Source organism: Colobus angolensis, unplaced genomic scaffold (genome assembly GCF_000951035.1).
Source record: "Colobus angolensis palliatus isolate OR3802 unplaced genomic scaffold, Cang.pa_1.0 Scaffold200, whole genome shotgun sequence".
Taxonomy (NCBI): Eukaryota; Metazoa; Chordata; class Mammalia; order Primates; family Cercopithecidae; genus Colobus; species Colobus angolensis.
The window spans coordinates 5,088,004-5,113,896 of NW_012115156.1; the positions used below are offsets into that span (position 1 = coordinate 5,088,004).

General features: G+C 41.6%; 1 protein-coding gene across 2 annotated transcripts in view; it reads right to left on the bottom strand.

The window, feature by feature from the left end:
* Positions 1–2,792: 2,792 nt before the first annotated feature.
* Positions 2,793–25,893, bottom strand: part of PLAC8 (placenta-specific 8) — a 25,838-nt gene continuing 2,737 nt past the window's right edge. The window contains exons 1-5 of one of the 2 annotated variants that reach the window (XM_011941774.1): positions 23,578–23,707; positions 21,856–21,996; positions 18,991–19,115; positions 7,730–7,843; positions 2,793–3,700 (exon numbers count right to left, since the gene is read on the bottom strand). In XM_011941774.1, coding sequence (XP_011797164.1) covers positions 7,739–7,843; positions 18,991–19,115; positions 21,856–21,967 — 342 coding nt within the window. In that variant the 5' untranslated portion in view covers positions 21,968–21,996; positions 23,578–23,707 and the 3' untranslated portion in view covers positions 2,793–3,700; positions 7,730–7,738. Of the gene's footprint in view, positions 3,701–7,729; positions 7,844–18,990; positions 19,116–21,855; positions 21,997–23,577; positions 23,708–25,893 lie in introns of those variants that run through there. The other variant, XM_011941773.1, reaches the window with a different exon arrangement.

Here is a 25,893-nt window from a genome sequence, read left to right on the forward strand (position 1 = left end):
AAAAAAAAGCCTAATTACCTATTACCTGATGCATCATGTCTGTCTTTCAAGCAAAAAATTATGAAGCATGCTAAAAGGTTAGAAAAAAACACAACCTGAAGAGCTACACGAAGCAACTGAACGAGACTAAGATCTGGGAGGAGTGCTGGAATGATCAGACCAGAAAATGAAAACAACTATGATTAACATGCTGAGGGCTCTAATGGAAAAAAATAGACAACATTCAAGAACAGATAGGTAATATAAACAGAGAGATGGGAACTCTTAAGATTTGAAATGCTAGAAATAAAAACACTCTCACAGAAATGAATGCCTTCGATGGGCTTATCATTAGTCTACTTGGCCAAGAAAAGAAACAGTCTGATAATATGTCAATAGAAACTTCCCAAACTGAAATGCAAAGAGAAAAAGGAATGAAAAAAAATTGGGACAGAATATCTAAGAACTGGAGAACAATATAAAAAGTGTCACGTGGCCAGGTGTGGTGGCTCACGCCTGTAATCCCAGCACTTTGGGAGCCTGAGGCAGGCGGATCACAAGGTCAGGAGATTGAGACCAGCCTGGCTAACACAGTGAAACTCCATCTCTACTAAAATATACAAAAAATTAGCCGGGTGTGGTGGCAGGCACCCGTAATCCCAGCTACTTGGTAGGCTGAGGGAGGAGAATGCTGTAAACCTGGGAGGCAGAGCTTGCAGTGAGCTGAGATCATGCCACTGCGCTCCAGCCTAGGCAACAAGAGTGAAACTCCATCTCAAAAAAAAAAAAAAAAAAAAAAAAATTCAATATACTAGAAATAGAGGGGAACTTCATCAATCAGATACAGAATATCTACAAAAAACCTACATCATACTTAATGATGAGAGACTATATGCTTTCACCCTAGGTCAGGAACAAGGCAAAGATGTTTACTCTCATGTTCCTATTTAATATCATACCAGAATCCTAGCTATTAACACCAGATAAGGAAATGCAGCTTTCTACAGATTGGGAAGGAGGAATAAAACTGTCTTTGTTCACAGTCAACATGATTGTCTATATAGAAACACATACAAAAAGTCTCCTAAAACTAATAAACAATCACGGCAAGATCACAGGATACAAGGTTAATGTACAAAAGTCAATTGCTTTCCTATATACCAGCAATGAACAATTGGAATTTGAAATTTTTAAAAAGTATGTATCTTGAAGGCAGGGAAGATTAGGAATTTTATGAATGAAGAATTGGCAGGAGAGTGGGCTCAAGAGGTAAAATGAGGCTACACTGTGAAGAACCAAGGAAAATACTGGGGTCTGTTTTTTTTAGAAAATTCACAATTTGGCTGGGCGCAGTGGCTCACGCCTGTAAGGCACTTTGGGAGGCCAAGGTGGGTGGATCACCTGAGATCGGGAGTTCAAGACCAGCCTGACCAACATGGAGAAACCCTGTCTCTACTGAAAATACAAAATTAGCCGGGGTGGTGGTGCATGCCTATAATCCCAGCTACTCGGGAGGCTGAGGCAGGAGAATCGCTTGAACCTGGGAGGTGGAGGTTGCTGTGAGCCAAGATTGTGCCATTGCACTCCAGCCTGGGCAACAAGAGCAAAACTACGTCTCAAAAAAAGAAAAAAAAATTCACAATTTAACTCATAGTACACAGTGTATAGGATGGACCGGAGAGAAGGCAAGAGAAACTGGAGTTTCTAGAGGCAGGAAGGTTAGTTTAGAGGGTATGAACATGATTTGCCACAGAGATAATAAGGTTTGGACTACATTTATGCCAGCAAAGAGGAGAGGAGAGATTAATTCATTCAATAAACGATTGAGTAGGTACCTACTAAGTGTCAGGCATTGTTGTAGGCACTGGGAATACAGCAGCAAACAAAATAGATCACCCCTTGGGGCTTTCAAGTGGAGTATTGGTGACAGAGTGGGTGAAATTGGATATTGGGGAAAAGGAGAAAGGTGTGAGGAGGCAATTCAGGGGTCATTGGTACCTGGATTTCTCACCTTGGAAAACTAAGTGATATCATTGGACCTGTTGGGTAGACAAGGTCTAGGGGACATGCAGATAGACTTGTTTTCACAGCTAGCAAGAGAGACATTCTGAAGATGAATAGTAAGGGAGAAACTGGAAGTACAGACTTTAGGGTCCTAAGAGGTAGTTGTAACCATGAAAGTAGATGATACTCTCTAAGAACATGAGATGTGAAAGGAGTGGACGGACTCAAGCTAGAACCCTGCAAAGGACCCACATCTGTAGAGTAAGTGGAGGAAGGGACAGAGTGCTTGAATTTGTTGAGTGCCTACTAAGTTCCAGGTGCTTTGACATTTTGTCTGACTGAGATTTCACAATAAATATATAAGACAAATAGTTTTGCCCCTTACTTCCCCCCCTCCCCCCGCCAAAAAAAGAAATGGAATCAGAAGTGTAGGAGGAGAACTAGGGGAAATTTGGAAGTGAAATTTTCATCAGGGCAAAATGATGCTGATGGATCAAATGGGATAACAAATGTGAAAAAAATCATTTTACACCTTTATCCATCAATATTTAACCAAAATTGTGTCATTGAATTTGATCATTGACATTTTCTTAATCTGATATCTCATATTCAAAAGGGAAAGAAAATCAACAACACAATAAATAACCCCCTCAGGAATGCAGTGGAAAAGCAAGGCTTGTTATGTTGTTTTGCATAAAATCTTGCTTTGCCAGCACTAATACTAACAGATAGCATGAGAAGAAGCAAAAGTGTTGGCTAAATGTACCATAACTGCCTTGGAATAGTTATCTGTAGTCTATTTTTTTTTCTCTCATCTAAAGTTCTTAGATGAAAGAGAGCTGGGTTACTGTGGAACAAAATCTCCTGCTCAGAAACCAAAGTGTGAGGCCTGGTGCAGCGACTCACACCTGTAGTTCCAGCACCTTGGGAGGCTGAGATGGGAGGCTTGCTAGAGGCCTGGAGTTCAAGGCCAGCCTGGGCAACATAGAAAGACCCCCAACTCTAGGCCGGACACAGTGGCTTACGCCTGTAATCCCAGCACTTTGGGAGGCCGAGGCGGGTGGATCATGAGGTCAGGAGTTTGAGAACAGCCTGGCCAAGATGGTGAAACCTCATCTCTACTAAAACTACAAAAATTAGCTGGGCATGGTGGCGGGCACCTGTAATCCCAGCTACTTGGGAGACTGAGGCAGGAGAATCGCTTGTACCCAGGAGGTGGTGATTGCAGCAAGCCGAGATTGCACCACTGCATTCTAGCTTGGGTGATAAAGCGAGACTCCATCTCAAAAAAAAAAAAAAAAAAAAATAGACCCCCAACTCTGTTTAAAAGAAAAAAAAGAAAAAAGAAACCAAAGTGTAAAAACAAAATTATGAGACTGACCCTTGGAATTAACTAGTGAAAAAGACATTTTAAGGGGAGCAAAAAGGCATGAAGAATCTTGTCAGTAAAATCTTTTATTTGGTTTATATTTCAAATGTAATTTTAAAAGTTCATAAGCCAGGAAATTCGATAATATGAAAGCAAGGAGAAACTAAGTTGCACCATTTAGCTAAGCTCAGGGACAACATTCATTTATAACAAATCAAAAATTTGAGTTTTTCCATGCCATCAGTTGTACTTAAACATATCCATCATATTTCAGTTGCAAAAGATGGTGAAGAACTCAAGCTGAAGAGGTGTCTACTGATTTTTGTTGCTTCGGTAAGAGCTTTTCACCTATAAAGGACACACAAAGAAGAATTTTGAATTTTCTCAGTGTACTTTTACAATTTTTAATAAACTTTTAATGCAGAATCATTTTTGATTGACAGAAAAATTGCAAAGATAGTACAGAGAGCTCTCAGGTATCCAGCACCCAATTTTCCTGTTGGTTAACATCTTACGTTACCATGGGAGGTTTGTCAAAATTAATGAACCCATACTGACACATTATTACTAATCAAAGCCCATACTATCTTCAGATTACTCGGTTTTTACCTACTGTTTTTTTCTGTTCCAGCATCTCATCCAGAATACCACATTACATTTAAATGTCATGTTCTCTTAGGCTCCTCTAAACTGTGACTGTTTCTCATCCTCTCTTTGTTTTTGATGACCTTGACAGTTTTCAGGAGGAGTAGTCAGGTATTTTGTGGAATGTGCCTCAGTTTAGGTTTGTCTGATGGTTTTCTCATGGTTAGACTGGAGTAATGAGGTTTTGGGAGGAAGACCACAAAGGTAAAGTGCCATTCGCATCACATCAAATCAGGGGTGCAAACTATCAATATATTATCAATGATGGTGACACTGATTACCTGCCTCAGGTTGTTGTGTCAGGTTTCTCCAGTGTGGAGTGACTCCATACAGTATAGAGAGTGTACTTGCATGCTCTACTTTTCTTTTTTTTTCTTTTTTCTTTTTTTTTTTTTTTTTTTTTGAGACGGAGTCTTGCTCTGTTGCCCAGGCTGGAGTGCAGTGGCTGGATCTCAGCTCACTGCAACCTCCGCCTCCCGGGTTCACGCCATTCTCCTGCCTCAGCCTCCCGAGTAGCTGGGACTACAGGCGCCAGCCACCTCGCCTGGCTAATTTTTTGTATTTTTAGTAGAGACGGGGTTTCACCGTGTTAGCCAGGATGGTCTCGATCTCCTGACCTCGTGATCCGCCCGTCTCGGCCTCCCAAAGTGCTGGGATTACAGGCTTGAGCCACCGCGCCCGGCCTCATGCTCTACTTTTCATACTGTACTTTTTGGAAGGAAGTCACCATGCAAACCCCCACTTCAGGGTGGGGAATCATGCCGCTCTCCTTGAGGAAGGAGTACCTACCTAAATATGTGGAGTTCCGTATGGCAGATGTGTCTCTTCTCCCATACAGAAATTCTCAATATTCCCAGTTTTCCCTGCTTTCAACACACATAGTTTTCTTCAATTTTCAAATTTTATTCAATCATTTATGTTAGTATAAACTCATAAATATTTGACACTTTGGGTTATAATCTAACACGACCTTATTTTATTCCTCAAAATGTCCCAGTTTGGACTATGGGGAGATTTTCCAGTTGATTCCTACGTCCTTTGTCTCAATCTATTTTAACGTAAATCATGTTGTTATTCCTTGCTCTTTCTCTCTTGTTTCTCCCCATTTCGATATCTGTGTATCTAAAGCTTTATTGCCAGTGAGGGATGTAGGGTCCAAGTTGATGAGGAGGAGTCAGGACTGCCAAGGTATTTTACTTCAAACCCATCTAAAGATTCAGTGAGATATTTTCCCTGAGGTTAAAGAAAACACTTGTGCTATCAGGACTCATTATCATGAATGTGTGGGTAGATATTTGATGTAAATTGTTTCATGCATTTATTTAAGTAAACAGTGTTGGAATAGTCTAACTCCCCATCTTTGCTTCTAGCCTCATCCTGTACAGTCTCTACTATATACTACTATTAGATTAATATTTACTATTTTAAAATTTTATTTATTTTTATTTTTACTTTTTAGTAGAGATGAGGTCTCGCTATGTTGCCCAGGCTGGTCGCTGGTGGTGAACTCCTGAGCTCAAGTGATCCTCCCACCTAGGCCTCCCAAGGTGTTGGGATTATAGGCATGAGCCACTGTGCCCAGCCTTAGATTCATATTTCTAAAGTGTAGTTCTATTCATTTACTTCAAGCCTGCAATAACTTCCCAATTCCTACCAGGTCATTAGCTTAGTATTCAGACATTGCATGCTAAGGCCCCAATTCACTTTTTAAAATCTTTTATTTTTCGTTATTTTTCTACTTATGCCATATGTTCTAACCAAGTTGGACCTAAGCTCATATTTTCTCTTTTTTTTTGCCTCTCTGGTTTCATGAATATTGCTGATTAGAAGCAACATTTCATTTCTTCTCTTTTTCTTTTCTTTTTTTTTTTTGAGACAGGCTCTTGTTCTGTTGCCCAGGCTGGAGTGCAGTGGTGTGATCATCGCTCACTGCAGCTTCTACCTCCCAGGCTCAAGCGATCCTCCCACCCCAGCCTCCCAAGTAGCTAGGACTACAGGTGTGCACCACCACACCTAGCTAATTTTTGTATTTTTTGAAGAGACGGGGTTTCAACATGTTCCCCAGGCTGGTCTTGAACTCCTGGGTTCAAGCAATCCTCTTGCCTTGGCCTCCCAAAGTGCTGGGATCACAGGCGTGAGCCACTGCACTCAGCCTCCATTTCTATTAATTAAAACCACATCTTGAGTCAGTGATCCTCTGTTTGCCCCATCTAATTCACTTACTCCCTTGACAATCCTGCTGTGTGCCCTGGGAGGCGACCTGTGGACTACAGTGACACTTGGCTGCCCTCTGCCTTTCTGGTGGGTTCAGCCAACGGGAAACCCAGAAGGACATCCTAAAGTGAGGTCAGGGTACTTTTTCAGTTCTGTGGGTTGCCTCGGACTGCTCACAACCCTCTCCTGAGAGGATACTGTTTCTTTCAGGGCAGCCTTCTTCACACAGCTCTCTCCTTAGGGATTCAGGTAACTGCTCCCTCTTCTCCTCCCTGGGGCTGTTGCCAGGCAGATTATTACACCATCCCTTGTCATTTCCCTACAGTGCCCCACCCACACCATTATACTTAGTCTTCATTAAATCCTTGAACTATCAGTTTCAGTGCCATCAGTTTTTCGTTGTGAACTAATACACACTTGCTCTTTAGAATTAAAAATCACTTCTTTCAAGAAACTTTCACTTATACATCTTACAAGATGTGATCTTTTCCTCCTCTGAACATAAAATACCACTTTGTCTATAGGCATTAATTGAATTCTGCATTTTAGTTAAGGGTTTGTCTAATCCCCCTTTTTTAGTATAAAGTCTATAATGACAGAGGGACCAGCTTATTCATCTTGCCCCCCAACCCCACCACAATACCTAACAGTATCTTACCTAGTCTTAGATATTGATACATTGATACATTACTTGCAAAGACAATGTATACTTGATCCTAGATCCTTGATACCTTACTTGCTAAGTAAATGAACACTTTTTTACATATCTCCCAAGAGTTATTTTTATTAACCTACACAGAGTCTTTATCACTTCAGGAAGGAAATTGGCTATTACAAAGAGTAGAAAAATTGTTTTCTTCTCATACTCAAGACATATTCTACAGGGGATGGAGTAAATCATGTTGATTTCTACTTAACTACATCCTCAATAGATAGTCCTGAGAAAAATTAGTTGAAAATGACTTGATTGAATTTCAGATGGTGAATTCCATATAACATTTCCAAATGTTCTAAATTCTATGTCCACCTCTTTCAAAGTTCCACTTCTCCAATAGGAGTTTTTTATTTAACCTCACCTTGCTATGACAGATGCTTTATGCCACAATCAATCCAAATATCATATAGTATGTTATTTTCATTGCTCTTCTATTTTATAGTTATTTACAAATTCCTTTTGTCAACTTGTTTGTCTTAGCAGGGAAAATGTTTTCTAATTCTTTTGTATCTCACCATACTCTGGTATTTTACAACTGGTAAGTGCTTCCTTAATAGATCACCAGAATTCTGAGAAGTTTAGAAAATTCACCATTCCTTTATTTACTAAATTATGGTTTCAAAGTATGGCGCTATCTTCTTCATAAGAATAAATTAAAGCCAATCTTGATATTATGATAGCACTTCAGGAGACTTAAGAAATAGCTATTGCTGAATTATTCAAAACAATGAATAATTGACAAAGTCTTTAGTGATATTTCTAAAAATCCATATATTCTGAGAGGAATGTTTGCATTGACTCACCATCAGTTTTTAGAAAGCATGCATGGCTCTCCTTCTGTTGATATCTCTCTTGATTTGGCAAAGAGAACAATGAGGACAGCAAAGGGTTACCATATAGTCGTCACAAATAGATCCCTGTTTGAAAACAAAAAAGAAATAAAAATATAAAATTCACCTATTTGGAATTAAGACTTGCCACATCTTGAAGAGAAGCAGAAGGCACTGCTCTTTCAGATTCAGAGTTTGGCTGGATACATTTGGGAAATGTTACCTCGTTTTTTCATATAAATGTTGTCTCATTTTATGACAGAAAATATTTTTCTATATTTTACATTTCTGAAAATATAAGAAGATGTCCAACCAAACTATCAAGTATAAGAGTTAAATATCTTTAGGAAGAGGAATTTCAAAACTCTTTTCTCCTGGACCTCCTCTCTGTCACAGGAAGTTAGTAGAGGATGTGCTCCACCAAAATGTGGGTGTAAACCAAGGAAGAGGAAGATATGGGATATAAGAAGCAGGAGTCTAACATGGGAGAGAAGCTAATGGAATCTCCAGGGTCATGGTGAAGGGAGATCCCAGGATGAGAGCTAAGCACTAGGAATAATGGGCAACTAGTTCAAAAGGTAGTAGGACTGGAAGTGATTTCATCATGAAGATGAAAATGATAAAACATCTACGTGTTGAAGGTGTTGGGAAGAGATTTAGAAAACTGGCAAACAATTTGGGGTTAAAGGACCCATAAGTAAATGGAGGAAAAATACTAACAAAAAACTCAATAATTACTAATACCAGGAAAAACAAAATTGAGCAGGAAAAGCAATCATATTTACTACATGACTCAGCTCTGAAGTTGAATAAAACAAATAAAAGTATCCGAACGTAAACACTGAATATGGAATTAACCATATAACTATATTAGAAAGAATGGGATGGGGAGAGGGCACATGTGTGTGGTGGGGGGAGGAGGAGAAAACAGAACTAAATTCACATCTTCCCTAGTAGGAGGTTAACAGATAATACCTCTAACTAAAAGTCAATAAGTAGCAATACAAGTATGTGATTTGGAGATATGGAGGAAAATTCCCAAGACATCAGCTCTAGGGAAGAAGTAAGGAAGAAACTTTTGGGGACTACTTTGTAAAATTAGATGATTTTAAAAACACTTTGTTTCAGGGTTTTGATAAATAAAAATATTAAAACTGCATTAGAAAACAGTGGCATTTACATTCCTGGCATTTAATCGACTTGAAACTGAACACAGTCACGGGCAGGGCACGAAATGAACCCTAATCTCCATCAAGTGCAGGGTCTACAAACCATATCAAGCACTAATCTTAGAAGCAGTTTAGGGAGGGTCAGAACCTTGTAGCCTCCAGCTCCATGACTTCTAAACTATAATTTCTAATCTTGTGGCTAATGTTAGTCCTACAAAGGCAATCTAGTCCCCAGACAAAAAGGAAGTCTGCTTTGGGAAAGGGCTATTACCATGTTTGTTTAAACTATAAACTAAGTTTCTCCCAAAGTTAGTTCAGCCTACACCCAGGAATGAACAAGGACAGCTTGGAGATTAGAAGCAAGATGGAGTCAGTTAAGTTAGATCTCTTTCACTGTCTCGGTCATAATTTTGCAAAGGCAGTTTCACCACCTCAGTCTCCTGAAAAAGAGTTTCAGGCTAGGACTACAGGTGTGCTCAACTGCACCTAGCTCAAACTATTTTATATTGTCACTTAAAAATATTTATCATTTTGTGAATTACAAAAAAAAAATGCTTACTGACAGCACTTGTGAACAAAATTTAAAAATAATGAAAATTAAAACAATTTTAAATGCATGCTATAGATAATTTTAATGACAAATTGAAACACAGAACACTATTAAGTGAAAGTAACAATCTAATCCCTTTCTACCCAATGTCATTACCAGAGATAAACTATTAATAATCTGCTGTGTATCCTCTTTCCTTAGCTTTTGTTCTATGCCTATGACTCATATAAATATAGATTAGACGAAGATACAGCTATGAACATAGACATATAGAGTTTGGCATTTCAGGAGTTCCTTTGTTTTTTAAAAATGAGGTCATACTATCCCGTAACTTATTTTTCCTACTTGATATATGATAGACAATACTGTAGGACATTTCTATGTCTTGTTTTATGTCCTTGAGAGCTAAATCTTGTGACCATATGGGGATACTTTCTTTTGGTTTCCACCATCCAGAGGACAGGAATTTGGGGGTTCATGTCATAGTTAGTCCAAATAATTTTTCTTGAGCAGATAAAAGCCTTGTGAGCTTGAAATTGGTTTCTCTAGGCTCCTTCTGGAAAAAGCAGTAGAAGCAGCTCAATGCTATATAGCTCAGTTATCTTTTTGGCAGTGGTGGCCTGGGTTCAGTTGTTGGCTTCTGGAATGATTCCTTTCTGGTTTGTTATTTGTGTCACTTTGCCATTTATTGAGGTGTTTTTCCACCAATGGATAGCTTCTGATTTCCCCTCTTGAATTTTCCTTTCTCTGAACTACCTCGTGGAGATTGTAAATCTTGTAAAAAAGAAACTGCTTGCCATGTCCTTGAAGAACCTAGGAGGTTACCTTTGGTAAAGTTCAGAAACCAGAAATATTGACCGCTTGGCATGGCTAAAGTCGGGTAATAAGATATCTGAAAGGATTTATTTTTTAGAGAGGACTTAGTTAAAAGTCAGCTTAATTTAAAGTGGATAAACCAGCTATAGGTATATTTAAAAGGCCTTTATGTTTTTCTCTTCTTGGAACTGGTTTTTCTGAAAAAAGATTTTTTTCTTCTCAGTTGACTGAATTATTTTTCTCCATTTTTTTTTTTTTTTTTTTTGGTCTTGTCATCCTTAAGGCACATGAGAGGCCCTAAAATAACTTCTGGTAGCCTAGGACTCATTGGGAAAAACAGAGCAGGCACCAGAGACCGCATTTTGGAAAAAAAAAAAAAACCACTGTTTTCCTCATGAAACCCCAGGAATTGGATACAGCCAAAGTGGATAGATCCCTCTCAAAATCAAAGGCTCTGTTCTGTTTTGCATGGTGTTATCTGACGGTTTTGAGTTTGGGGGGTATCAGCAATTACTCTGCATTATGAGAGAGTTTTGGTGTGTAATAACTAAGTAGGAAATACACTTTAAGGGGTGGTTAACAGTAATTATGGAGGGATACTTGACTCTGCACCCTTGGATCAGAGAAGCATGCTCTTGGCCACCTGGAAGATAAGGCAACATCCTCACTCCTCACTGGGAGATGAGACTCTCATGAGGATGGGCTGATTACAAAATGGGCTGATTGGCTTTGAGTTGCCTTGTAATGAAATGCACTGTCGGTAAAAGCACTGCACTGTCTTCTTCTGTAGTATTTCCCTCCTTTTGGGGATCCAGAAACTAGTATAAAATGGCATCTTTAACTTTGGAGATCTGTCTTTGCCTTCAGCTGTTTATTCATTACTTACTTGGTCCTAGGAACGCATGCTCTCCCAGCCCTGTTCCTCCAAGGGCTCCACCCTGAAGCCAGTCATCCAATTAAGAAACTGGCAAATGAAAAAATCTTACAAGTGCCGAATCTTCTGTCTGTCTGTATTTACACGTGAGGTGTGTGTGTGTGTGTGTGTGTGTGTCTGCATGTATGTGTGTCTGTGTGTGTGATGTTTATATATAAAAGAGCTCTGATTAATTTTAGAAAAAAAAGGGCTTAAATAAAATATTTTGTCAGAACAATAGAAACTTTAATGCCTTTTTGTTCACATGGCTTTAGTAATCTTTTGGAAATAAGGACAGTTTTAAAGATTACTGGCAAAATAAGTTGTCTTGAAAATGTAGACATTTGCCCAAAATTAAGGTCAGATATCAGATTTGCTAAATGCTTTAAGGTCAAACTGTTTCTTTGACTTTTGAAAATTGTTCGATTTACCTACTTTGGAGGCTTAGATAATATATAAGGCCTGGGGACATATGGAGAGCCATGCCCGCTAGCTATGCTAAAAAGTCAGACCTTATCTTCATTTCTGTCTAATGTCCTAGGCTCCACCCCAATACATAATTAAAATCTCTTACTTATCAGAGTTTTCACCAAAAATAAAAGTTGCTAAGTTAATCTTATAACATGTAGTTGAGACCACTGGAGAAACAGTTTTAAAAAATACAAGGTGTGTAGGGAATGTGTTTTTGGTAAAAGATTATAAGAAGGCATAGGAGTATGGCTTTTGTTAAAGGGAATGTAATTTTGTCTAGTTTGGAGGGTTTTTTTTTTTTTTTTTTTTGATGGAGTGTCGCTCTGTTGCCAGGCTGGAGTGCAGTGGCACGATCTCGGCTCACTGTAACCTCTGCCTCCAGGATTCAAGCGATTTTCCTATCTTAGCCTCCTGAGTAGCTGGGACTACAGGTGTGTGCCACCATGCTCAGCTAATTTTCGTATTTTTAGTAGAGACGGGGTTTCACCATGTTGGCCAGGATGGTCTCAATCTTCTGACTCCGTGATCCGCCCACCTCGGCCTCCCAGAGTGCTGGGATTACAAGCGTGAGCCACTGTGCTGGGCCCGAGGGTTTTAAAGATTGTCTTAACCTAAAAGAGTAACGGGACAAAACTAAAGGTTTAAGCAAAGTGAAAAGGGTTTGTAAAGGGTTAATCTTCTAAAAAATTCTGTGGGTATAAACAAGTTGGCCAAGAGCTAAAAAAAATTATTTAGCATTTTTCCATAGGTTAAAACATTCAAATCATACTGATGTGCCAGAATCTGGGCCATGTGTCCAAATAACAGGGTTTTCTTAGAAAATGGATCTGCTGTTTGATGGAAAATTATAAAGTGTTCTAAAAAGTTTATGAAAATCTTATCTTATGGTGAAACTCATTAAAACTGGATAGATATATACAATTTTGTGTAAAAACTAGCTTTAGCATTAAAGATGTGCTAATGCAAACTTGAAATTCGGTTTTCGTTTTCAAAGATGATTTTTATGTAATGTTAAAAGATAATGAAAGAGTTTTGTTTTCTCCTTTGGGTAAATGGCAGGTAAAAAAAGGAGGACAGAAAGAAGAGACAGATTCAGCTGGCTTCATGCTATCTTCATTGAGTCTTGTTTAGAAAGCTAAGTCTCCTCTATTAGAATAAAAGTTTTGTTTTTTTTTAAATTTTTTTTTTAGTTATTTTTGCCAAATGAATGACTTCTGGTGACTTGGGATTCTATTTTGTGATATCTGGTGTTTTAAACCTTTGATATTTGACAAACTCTCCAAAATCGAATTATAAATTATGTCTCTTTCTAACCTAATATTTAGATATTAGGTCCTCTAAAGTCTTAAAATGGCTGATTTGGTACAAAAATCATACAGGAAGCATTGTCAAATATGAAATGACTTTCTTTGGTCTACATTTGTGTAAATGTGTTATTGGTATATGTTCCAAGATGATATAAAATTGCTATAATTCTAATATGACTTAGTATATGTTAACAATGATAATTATAATTATTATGTTGAATGAATGTGTGCCACAGAAGTAAATTTCCTTGTCAATTGTGCCTTTAACTGTGGCTGCCCTAAAATGTCTTTGTCATCCACAGACAATTGTTTTCTCGCTTTGGTCCTTTTTAAAAGATGATTTTATAATCAGCTATCACTTTTTTTTTTTTTTTTGAGATGGAGTTTCATTCTTGTTGCCCAGGCTGGAGTGCAATGACACAATCTCAGCTCACTGCAATTTACAAATTGAAGGTCTGTGGCAACCCTGCATCAAGCAAGTCTATGGGTGCCATTTTTTCCAACAGTGTGTGCTCACCTCATGTCTCTGTGTCACAGTTTGGAAATTCTTGCAATATTTCAATTTTTTTCATTCTTACTATATCTGTTATGGCCGCCTGTGATCATTAGACTTTGATGTTACTATTTAATTATTCTGGGGCACCATGAACTACACCCATCCATATAAGACGGTGATATAGTTTGGATGTTGTCCCCACCCAAATCTCATGTCAAATGTAATCCCCAACGTTGGAGGTGGGGTCTGGTGGGAGGTGACTGGCTCATAGTGGCAGATTGTCCCCTTAGTTCCAATAGTGAGTGAGTTCTCATGAGATCTCGTTGTTTAAAAGTGTGTAGCACAGGCCGGGCATGGTGGCTCACAACTGTAATCCCAGCACTTCAGAAGGCCGAGGCAGGTGGATCACAAGGTCAAGAGATCTAGACCATCCTGGTAAACATGGTGAAACCCGGTCTCTACTAAACACACACACACACACACAAAGATAGATGGGAGAGACAAGATTGCACCACTGCACTCCAGCCTGGTGACACAGCAAGACTCTGTCTCAAAAAAAAAGTGTGTAGCATCTATGTCCCCCTTCCTCCTGCTCCAGTCACGTGAAGTGTTGGCTCCCCCTTTGCTTTCTGCCATAATTGTAAGCTTCCAGAGGACTCCCTAGAAGCAGATGCCACTATGCTTCCTATACAGCCTGTGGAACCATGAGCCAATTAAAGCTCTTTTCTTTATAATTATAAATTACCCAGTCTCAGGTACTTCTTTATAGCAATGCAAGAATGTTTTCTTTATAAATTACCCAGTCTCAGGTACTTCCTCCTTTGTTTTTTTTCTGGAGATGGAGTGTCACTCTGTCGCCCAGGCTGGAGTGCAGTGGCCCAATCTCGGCTCACTACAAGCTCCGCCTCCCAGGTGCACACCATTCTCCTGCCTCAGCCTCTTGAGTAGCTGGGACTACAGGCGCCCGCCATCAGGCCCAGCTAATTTTTTGTATTTTTAGTAGAGACGGGGTTTCACCTTGTTAGCCAGGATGGTCTCTATCTCCTGACCTCGTGATCCACCCGCCTTGGCCTCTCAAAGTGCTGGGATTACAGGCGTGAGCCACCATACCTGGCCCGGCCCAGGTACTTCTTTATAGCAATGTGAGAACGGACTAATACTGACAGCAAATTTAATTGATAAATGTCTGTATTCTGACTGCTCCACTGATCAGGTGTTCTGTTCTCCCATCTCTCTTCCTTTCCTTGGGCCTGTATATTCCCTGGGACACAATAATACTGAAATTAGGCCAGCCAATAACCCTACAATAGCATCTAAATGTTCAAATGAAAGGAAGAGTCCCATATCTCCTAATTAAATCAAAATCTAGAAATAATTAAGCTTAGTGAGAAAAACATATTGAAACTAGAGAGAGACTGAAAGCTAGTCCTCTTGTGCCAAATGGTTAGCCAAGTTGCGAATGCAGTGGAAAAGTTCTTGAAGGAAATGGAACATGCTACTCCTGTGAACATATAAATGATAGGAAAGCAAAACAACCTTATTGCTGATCTGGAGAAAGTTTGACAGGTCTGGATAGGAGATCAAACCAACCACAATATTCCCGTAAGTCAAAGTCTAATCCACAGCAAGGCCCCTGTGCTCTTCAATTCTGTGAAGGATAAGAGAGATAAAGCTGCAGAAGAGGTTGGGCGTGGTGGCTCACGCCTGTAATCCCAGCACTTTGGTAGGCTGAGGTGGGTAGATCACAAGGTCAGGAGATTGAGATCATCCTGGCCAACATGGTGAAACCCCGTCTCTACTAAAAATACAAAACAATTAGCTGGGTGTGGTGGTGCGCACCTGTAATCCCAGCTACTCGGGAGGCTGAGGCAGGAGAATTGCTCGAACCTGGGAGGCAGAGTTTGCAGTGAGCCAAGATCATGCCCCACTGCACTGCAGCCTGGCGACAGAGCGAAACTCCGTCTCAAAACAAACAAACAAACAAACAAAAAAGAAAGCTGCAGAGGAAAAGTCTGAAGCTAAAATGGGTTGATTCATGAGGTTGAAGGAAAGATGTCATCTCCATAACATAAAATCACAAGGTGAAGCAGCAAGTGCTGGTGGAGAAAGTGTAGCAAGTTATCCAGAAGGTCTAGCTAAGATAACTGATGAAGGTGGCTACACTAAAAAACAGATTTTCAATGAAAATGAAACAGCCTTACAGGAAGAAGATGCCATCAAGGAAAGTCATAGTTAGAGAGGAGAAGTCAGTGCCTGTCTTCAAAGCTGCCAAAGACAGGCTGACTCTCTTCGTAGGAGATAATGCAACTGGTGATTTTAAGTTGAAGCCAATGCTCATTTGCTATTTGCAAAATCCTAGAGCCCTTAAGAATTATTCTAATCACTTCTCTTTCCCCCACCCCATGATAAAAAACAAAAAGAATTATGCTAAATCTGCCTGTGCTCTATAAATGGAACCACAAAACCTGATGACAGCACATGTGTTGACAGCATTGTTTACCAAATATCAAGCCCACTACTGAAACCTATACTCAGAAAGAAATATTATTTTCAAAATATTACTGTTCACTAACAATGTACCTAGACATCCAAGAACTCTGATGCATACAAAGAGATTAATGTTGTTTTCATGCCTTTTAAAAGAATATTTATTCTGCAGCCAATCAAGGAGTAATTTTGATTTTCAAGTCTTATTATTAAAAGAAAAATATTTTTGAAGGCTGTAGCTGCCATAGACAGTGATACCTCTGATGGATCTAGGGAAAGTAAATCAAAAATCTTGTGGAAATGATTAATAATTTTATATTTCATTAAGAATATTCATGATTCCTGGCCAGGCGTGGTGACTCACAGCTGTAATCCCAGTATTTAGGGAAGCCAAGGCAGGCGGATCACTTGAGGTCAGGAGTTCGAGACCAGCCTGGCCAACATGGTAAAACCCCATCTCTACCAAAAAATAAAAATAAAAAATTAACTCGGTGTGGTGGTGCACATCTATAGCCCCAGCTACTCGGGAGGCTGAGGTGGGAGAATCGCTTGAACCTGGGAGGGGAAGACTGCAGTGAGCCAAGATGGCGCCACTGAACTCCAGCCTGGGTGACAGACTGAGACCCTGTCTCAAAAGACAAAACAGAAAAACATTGATGATTCCTGGGGGGAGATCAAAATATCAACATTAACAGGAGATTGGAAGAAGTTGATTCTATCCCTCATGGATGACTTTGAGGTGTGCAGGACTTCATTAGAGAAAGTAACTACAGATGTGGTAGAAATAGCAAGAGAACTAGAATTAGAAATGGAGCCTAAAGATGTCACTGAATTGCTGCAACATCATGATAAAAATTGAATAGATGAGGAGTTACTTCTTATGGATGAGCAAAGAAAGTGGTTTCTTGGTCGGGCGCGGTGTCTCACGCCTGTAATCCCAGCACTTTGGGAGGCCGAGGGGGTAGATCATGAGGTCAGGAGATTGAGACCATCCTGGCTAACACAGTGCAACCCCGTCTCTACTAAAAATACAAAAAATTAGCCAGGAGTGGTAGCGGGTGCCTGTAGTCCCAGCTACTTGGGAGGCTGAGGCGGGAGAATGGAGTGAACCCAGGAGGCGGAGCTTGCAGTGAGCCAAGATCGAATCACTGCACCACTCCAGCCTGGGTGACAAAGCGAGACTTCCTTTCAAAAAAAAAAAAAAGAAAGAAAGAAAGCTGTTTCTTAAGGCTGGGCGGGGTGGCTCACGCCTGTAATCCCAACACTGTGGGAGGCCGAGGTGGGTGAATCACAAGGTCAAGGGATCAGCACCATCCTGGCCAACATGGTGAAACCTTGTCTCTACTAAAAATACAAAAGTTAGCTGGGCGTGATGGCGCATGATGCCTGTAGTCTCAGCTACTGGGGAGGATGAGGCAGGAGAATTGCTTGAACCTGGGAGGCGGAGGTTGCAGTGAGCTGAGATCGTGGCCACTGCACTCTAGCCTGACAACAGAGTGAGACTCGTCTCAAAAAAAAGAGAAAGAAATAAAGTGGTTTCTTGAGATGGAATCTCCTCCTGGTGAAGATGCTGTGACCATGGTTGAAATAACAACAAAGGATTTAGAATATTCCATAAGCTTAGTTGATAAAGCCGTAACAGGGTTTGAGAGGACTGAATCCAATTTTGAAAGAAGTTCTATTGTAGGTAAAATGCTACCAAACAGCATAGAAATCTTTCCTTTCATGAAAGGAATGGTCAATCGGTGAGGCAGACTTCATTGTTGCCTTATTTGTTTTTTGTTTTTGTTTTGTTTTGTTTGAGATGGAGTCTTGCTCTGTTGTTCAGGTTGGAGTGCTGAGGCATAATCTGGGCTCACTGCAGCCTCCACCTCCTGGGTTCAAGCAATTCTCCTGCCTCAGTCTCCCAAGTAGCTGGGATTACAGGCACCTGCCACCACGCCTGGCTAATTTCTGTATTTTTAGTAGAGAGGGGTTTCACCATGTTGGCCAGGCTGGTCTCTAACTCCTGACCTCAAGTGATCAACCCTCCTGGGCCTCCCGAAGTGCTGAGATTACAGGTGTGAGCCATCACGCCCAGACCATTGTTGCCTTACTTGAAGAAATTGCCACAGTCACCCCAACCTTCCGTATCCAGCACCCTGATCAGTCAGCAGCCACCAACACTGAGACAAGACCCTCAACAGGCAAAAACATGAACTGCTAAAGGTTCAGATAGATTATCATTAGTATTTTTTAGCCATAAAGTATTTTAAAATTAAGGCACATATGTTGTTTTTCGAGACATAATGTTATTGCATACTTAATAGACTGTAGTGCAGTATAAGCATACCTTTTATGTGCATTGGGAAACCAAAAAAATCATGTGACTTGCTTTATTGCAATATTCGCTTTGTTGTGGTGGTCTGGAACTAAACCTGTATATCTGAAGTTTGCCGGTATATATATGTGCATACATACACACATGCACACAAGCACACACACATCCACTCCCAATCTTATTGGTTCTGTTTCTAACGCACTTAGGAGAACCTGAAGTAATATAATCTTTCACCTACAAAAAGTGGAGTTGGTGTAATGGAAAGTGTATGAATGGACAGTTAGAACTGAGTATTGACTCTTTCTCTACTATTATCTTTGAGGGAATTACTCCACCTCTTAAAACTTTAAAGTTCTCGTCAGTAAAATGTTGTGGACCTACTGCTTTACAGAGATGATGTGAGAATTAAGTGAGATAATACATGTAATGCATCTGGGGCACAGTAGATCCTAAATAATCCTCTTCCATTGTATGACATCCACTGCAAATACGAGTTATTTATTTTCTCAGGTTTTCAACAGAAACCTAGAAGGAGGCCACATAACCAGAAGATCTGTTGCTACAACTGAATGCAAGATTGCACATGCTAGGGAACTCTTATCAGTCAATTTCACAAGATGTATACATCAAATGATCTCCATGTTTATAATAATTATTTTGAATGTGGTTGCAGATTTGAGTGAGATAGTACGGTAAGAGACTCACAGGGATGCCATATCGGGTCCTGTAGAGAGTCCTCATTGCGACGCTCGTTCCACACAGACAGCATTCATTCATATCAGCTGCAACTTGACACCCAAGGCATGGGAAACAAAATGTGCCACAGAGACCTAGACACATGAAACCAGGGGTACACGTTACTCTACTCTGCCCGTGCCACAGTTTAGCTTGCTTTCACAAATGGCAGTCCAAGTCACGAGGCCTTGGCCACATAGCCTGCTGCTAAGTCCGTCTTCAATGTTTCTGTTTAGCTTTGCATCAGTTTCTCCCTCCACACGCAAATCATTTCAGGAATGACCACGCCTTTGTAAAGTATATCATTCTTGTCATAGCTCTGCCTTCATTCATTTGTTCATTGATTCAGTAAAACGTATTCATTTTCCAGACATTATCCTCAGTACTGACAGTGCCCCTGGCTCAAGTCTAGTAGTGAAGGCAGATCATAGGGAAAGTTCTCCAACAGAAACGTGTTTAAAATGCCAACAGGTCACCCAGAAAAATGGGGCCTACGAGGCCCTGAGTAGGAAATGCTGTTTGAGCTGACTACTGAAGGATGATGAGATGTTTTAAAGGTGGACAAAAAGGAAAACAGCCTCTTTGAGGTAATCTGGCATATCCTGGCAAAGGCTAGTGTTCATTCAATATGGCTGGAGCCCTGGCATGGGATGAGGATTTAGCTGTGGGTTGAGGCAGGTTGGGAACCAGATGATGAAAAAGTCTGAGTGTTAAGAGTGTGTCATGAGAGTTATGAGGAACCACTGAAACATTTTAAGAGGGGAGAATAATTTGATCAGATCTACATTTAAGAAAATGTGCTACTAAGCAATTAAGCTTTGATTGGAACTTATGTATTCATTTAATTGGGTAATAATAAACTAGGGGTGAGAGGGTTAACATGTTCATCTTTAGAGAGTTTCACCAATGTGATCTAATTCTTACTTTGATTTGCAGATGTTGAACTGGTGTCCTGAGAAGCTTAAGTCATCGCCCCAGACAATGAGAGTGAAAAAACGAACCCAATTGTTTCATTCCCTAGGTAATTTTCCCTTGCTATGCTACTGAGTGTGTAATTATTTTTTTATTTTTAATTAATTAATTAATTAATTAATTAATGATGGAGTGTTGCTCTGTTGCCAGGCTGGAGTGCAATGGCACTCTCGGGTTCAAGCAATTCTTCTGCCTCAGCCTCCTGAGTAGCTGGGACTACAGGCACTCGCTAGCACACCCGGTTAATTTTTGTATTTTTTAGTAGAGATGGGGTTTCACCATATTGGCCAGGCTGGTCTTGAACTCCTGACCTTGTGATCCGCCTGCCTTAGCCTCCAAAAGTGCTGGAATTACAGGTGTGACCCACCACGCCCAGCCTGAGTGTAATTCTTAACACATTCAAAGTTCAATTTCAGGCCAGGCATGGTGGCTTATGCCTGTAATCCTAGCAATTTGGGAGGCCGAGGCGGGTAGATCACTTGATGTCAGGAGTTTGAGACCAGCCTGGCCAGCATGGTGAAACCTCGACTCTACTAAAATTACAAAAATTAGCTGGGTGTGGTGGTGCGTGCCTGTAACCCCGGCTATTCAGAGGCCAAGGTAGGAGAATCACTTGAACTGGGGAGGCAGACATTGCGGTGTGCCGATATCGCACCACTACATTCTAGCCTCGGTGACAAAGTGAGACTCTGTCAAAGAAACAAAAAGCAAAAACAAGGTTCAATTCAACTCTCATTCAAAGTCAATTTCAACTGTCAAGTTAAAGGATAATGTATTTTATTTTCTTGTCTTAGAGTACTATGTGGACAAAGGCAAGCAAATAGACTTCAGAGCAAGTTTTCTGTAGGTGGGTTTGTTTGTTTCTTGGTCATTACTGAGAACTAAGCACTTTGCTCCTCTCTGCAATGCCCATCTCACCCTAAACTTCCTTTCCTGCAAGTTCATTTAGAGAGATCTCGAAGTAAGAGATCTTTTAGAGAGATCTTATAAAAAGAAAAGAGGCTGGGCGTGGTGGCTCACGCTTGTAATCCCAGCACTTTGGGAGGCTGAGGCTGGCGGATCACCCGAGCAGGAGTTCGAGACCAGCCTGGCCAACATGGTGAAACCCTGTGTCTACTAAAAATACAAAAATTAGCGGGGCATGGTGGCAGGCGCCTGTAATCCCAGCTACTTGGGAGGATGAGGCAGGAGAATCTCTTGAACCCGGGAGGCAGAGGTTGCAGTGAGCAGAGACTGTGCCATTGCACTCCAGCCCCGGGCGCAAGAGTGAGACTTCGTCTCAAAAAAAAAAAAAAGAAAGAAAGAAAGAAAAAGAAAACAAAGCAGTCAGACACTTTTTTTCCCTCAGTGACAAGCTAATTGCCACAGAATTCTTTATTCTCAGATGTGTAAAAAACCTAAATATATGAATGAAAATAGTTCTTCTCTGAATGCGTATGGAAACCATGAATGAAAACACTCCCCTGGGTACTGGATACAACCTAACTATAAAATAATGAGGTTAATTTATATGTTGCAAGAATAGTCTTTCTAATAAATCAAATTCAACTTGAAATTTTTAAATTAATGTAAGGTCTATTTAGTCAGGCCAGACCTGCTCGTTGTTAGAATCAATCAGCTCTTTTGCTATTATCTTAATCCAGAACTTATTTTAGGAATAAGACTGTTCTTTGAAGGGCTGGAGAAAAATTAACTTATTCTCAAGGAGGCTTTTTTTTTGCTAAACATACCATTGCCTGACATGCAGAGTGCCTGTAGTAAGTTAGAAACTTTTTCTACACCATAAGGGAGGAATAGGGGAAGGGTTTAGTCATTGGTAATTCACCTTGATATCAATTAAGGGGGTGCTTTCCCCACACTTACAGACTCCGCAGTCGCTGAAGCAGTCACACATGCTTGTCTGCCAGTTGGAGTTCTGGGGTGCCAGACCGACTCCAGGTTGGGTCACAACGACCACCGGCCCCTGAGATTGCATTTTCAGTGCTGGATCTTAAAAGCAGTGGACTGAAAAGTCAAAGAGTGGCGTTAGAGATCTCGAGGTTGCTCTTGAAAGCCCACTTTCAAGGGCAAGATGCTGAGGCAGTGTAGAGGAAGTTGCTCTGTTTGAAGAACTGAATTTCTGTCTCCACCTCTCACAAGATAGAGGCCGTGCAGGTGGGAGGAAGGAATTCACCGAACTGGGCCGGGCGCGGTGACTCATGTCTGTAATCCTGGCCAAGGTGGACGGATCATTTGAGGTCAGGAATTCGAGACCAGCCTGGCCAGTATGGCGAAACCCCGTCTCTACTAAAAATGCAAAAAATTAGCCAGGCTTGGTGGCGTGTGCCTGTAATTCCACCTACTCGGGAGGCTGAGGCAGGAGAATCGCTTGAACCGGGAAGGTGGAGGTTGCATTAAGCCTAGGTCATACTTCTGCACTCCAGCCTCCGCGACAGAGTGAGACTCCATCTCAACAAACCCCCCTAAAACAAAAACCACAGAATTCTCTGAACTGGGAAGGTGCACAGTTGCTTCTCGTGGGGTAAGAGAGCGGAACAGTGTTGCTCATGTACTGTTTTTAGACAGGTACCTGGTATCCACACAGGCAGCGAAACAAATGAGCAACCTGTGATCGTGGCCGAAAGTAGTAAATTATGGAAAATAGCATTCTCTAAAATGGCATCATCCTAAACTTTTGTGTATATCCCCCCACTTCTTGCTCCTAATTTATTATTTTTGTTTCGGACTGATTTCCTATGAGCAATCGTTTCCAGTCTTCCTACTTCCTGACTTGTCCTTCACTTCATATTTACTGGGAGCCTGCAATCCTCTGTCAGCGCTGGCCTGATGGATGCTGCTGTGTGGTACGGGCAGTTTATCTAAGAAATACATTTGGTAAGGTTACTGCTCATTTCTCTACATCATGAGAGGCAGTGCAGGGTCAGGGAACATGAATTAGATTAGGAGTGAGAGAGTCTTTGCCCAAGTCTTAGTTTCTGAAACTGCGATCTTAGACTCATCATTTAACTAGTCATTTAAATGTCCACTTATTAATCTGTAAAAGGCTCATTCTAAAGAATTTGTCTTTAAATAAAAATACCATGAACTGTATTCAGAATAGCTGAAGCTTATTTTAAATGTATTAGATGTGCCCTTCCATATACATTAAAGTGGTTATGGCTTCTGCTTGATTTTTTTTTTTTTTCAATGTACCATAATAGCCGTTCACTGCTTTTTTACACTAGAAGAGGGAGGTGGACCCATCTGTGGATCCCACAGCAAACAAGATTTTCTGCAAAAGAAGGTTCCAGTAAGTGAACAAAAAACCGGAGGGGTCGGCTGAGCCGATCATTCAGGGCGTGCGTGATCCGCGGGTGTGTGTGTGGCGGCGGAGGAGTCCCAGTCTAGGGGCAGAGCCGCCGGGTGATGGACTAGGCGAACGTGTGTCTGGCGGCCGTTGCCTTCCCGCCTCTTCCAGGGAGGAGGATTGGGGAGGCGGAGAGCCCCCCTGGCTCCTCCCCAGTTGCTGGGACAGGTCTGAAGCAGGGGCTTCAGGAGGCAGGAAGTGGGTGGGTGGGCTTCTTACCTTCTCCGCCCGCTCTGCACCTTCTCCGCCCGCTCTACACTTGAGAAGGGGGACTGTGAGCGGCAGCTGCGCTTGGGGCTCTTCGATTACCACCCCCCCGCACTACGTCTCCCGCCAGAGCCGCTCTGGGACCCCTGGGTCTCCTCTGCTGGGACCAGACCTGCCTGCCGGTGACTTCTTAGAGCAGCCCGCGCAGAATCCATCTCAACGAGACCGCCCATTGTTGCTGGCGCAATCAGGGAACGGCGCCTGCGGATGGCTGCCCTCGGGGGACCACTCGCCGGGGCGGCCCGCCGCTGGGGACTCGGCGTGAACCGGGCAGCGGGCGCGCGGTCTCGGAGCCCAGCTCCACCTGCAGGCGCCAGGAGCCGCAGCGCTGGGCAGGGCTGGTGCGGCTCCCTCCCGGGCACCCGCCACTCTGTCGCTCGGGGCGCCCAGGCTCACCGGGCGTTTGTTTCTAAATTGTAAAAAGTTTTTATCGGATGGTATGGGCTGAGCAACGCTGGGATCGGAAAGTAAGACGAGAAACTATCACCCACCCCCTCCCCCGCCCGCTGATTTCAATGCTTATTAGATGGACCCTGGATTCTAGTCCTGCTGTACATGCCCACAATGTAAGAGGAAGTAATCACAGCTCCCTAGACACACTCATGCCGCCAATCTCATGAAATAAGAGGTAAGGACCTTGCAATGATTCCGTTTTCGTCACTCACCCCTTTTACAATAATTAGCTTGACTTTGGGAAAAGTAAGTCCCAAATCCCCAACACTGAAGGTAAGCTCCACAAAGGCAGGGAATTTTGTGGGCCAAGTTCACCGAGGTTTCTCAAAACCTTAGCTCGGGACCTGGTACACAGGAGGAGCTCACTAGCGGCCCCGTCACCACGCTCTCTGCTTCCCGGCTGGCTGAGGCCATGCGTGATGCAGGCTCCAGATGGTGCACAGCAAACAAGGGCGAGAGCCCAGCCCTGAAAACGCAAACAAGGCTATTGTTTCACCTGACTCTTTAGACCTCCACAGATGGGGCCCAGATCTTCCCTAAATCCCAACTCCAGTACTAACATGGTCGAAACCATACTTTTGGGTGATGGCTTCCCACATTTGGAATCTTGGAGGAAGAAGCATTACAGGAAATGCTAGAGAATATGTATTCTAATTTCTTATGCATTTCATCTTAATTATCAAATACCAGAAAAAATATGAAATGCTAATTATCAGTAATGTCAAGTGGTTATCCCTAGGTGATTGGCTGATAGACTTTTTGTTTGTTTGTTTTGTGATAAGGTCTCTCTATTGCCCAGGCAGGAGTGCAATGGCACGATCTTAATTCACTGCAGCCTGGAACTCCTGGGCTCAAGTGATCCCCCCACCTCAGCCTCCTGAGTAGCTGAGATTACAGGTGTACACCACCATGCCTGGCTAATTTGTTTTCCTTTTCTGTAGAGATGGGGGTCTCACTATGTTGCCCAGGCTGACCTTGAGCTCTTGGCCTCAAGTGATCTTCCTGCCTCGGCCTCCCGAAACACTGAATTACAGGTGTAAGCCACCACCCATGGCTGATAATTTTTTTTATACTTAGCATTTATTTCTTTTATAAGCAAAACAAATATCCTTTTCAGAAATGAAAAGCAAATCCAGAGACTAGAAAAAAAAATTTTAAGGGGGCATACCAAGCCAGGTACAGTGGCTCATGCCTGTAATCCTAGCACTTTGGGAGGCCGAGGCGGGTGGATCCTGGGTGACAGAGTGAGACTCTGTCTCCAAAAAAAAAAAAAGAGGGGCATGTCATACAAATGATACTATAGCTGTCTATATTTTTTTTTCCCTCTTGGCCCCTAGCCAATGCTTGGCACGAAACTGGTATTCAATAAATAAAGATGATCCTACAACTCTTTCAGAGGAAAAACATGTTCATTTTACACCCGTATTTTTTCAAGAAGGCTATATTGTGATTTTTAATACAATAACAGCAATCTGAAGATTTCAGAATAAAAACTACCCTGCAATTATCTAATTGTTTCTCCTTTACCTGACTGTCTTTACTTAGTGTACAGCGTAAGTGTTTGTGTATTCAAATTGACTAATGTTAGACTTCATAGCAGTTTGAGTCCTGAACATTTTCTGAGTGCCTTCGAAATCCACTCAGTGGCCATCTCTATATTCTGTACCAAGCAGCTGTATCGGCCTGGCGCTGTGGCTCACATCTGTAATCCCAACAATTTGGGAGGCTGAGGTCGGGAGTTCAGGACCAACCGGAACAACGTGGAGAAACCCTGTCTCTACTAAAAATACAAAATTAGCTGGGCGTGGTGGTGCATGCCTGTAATCCCAGCTACT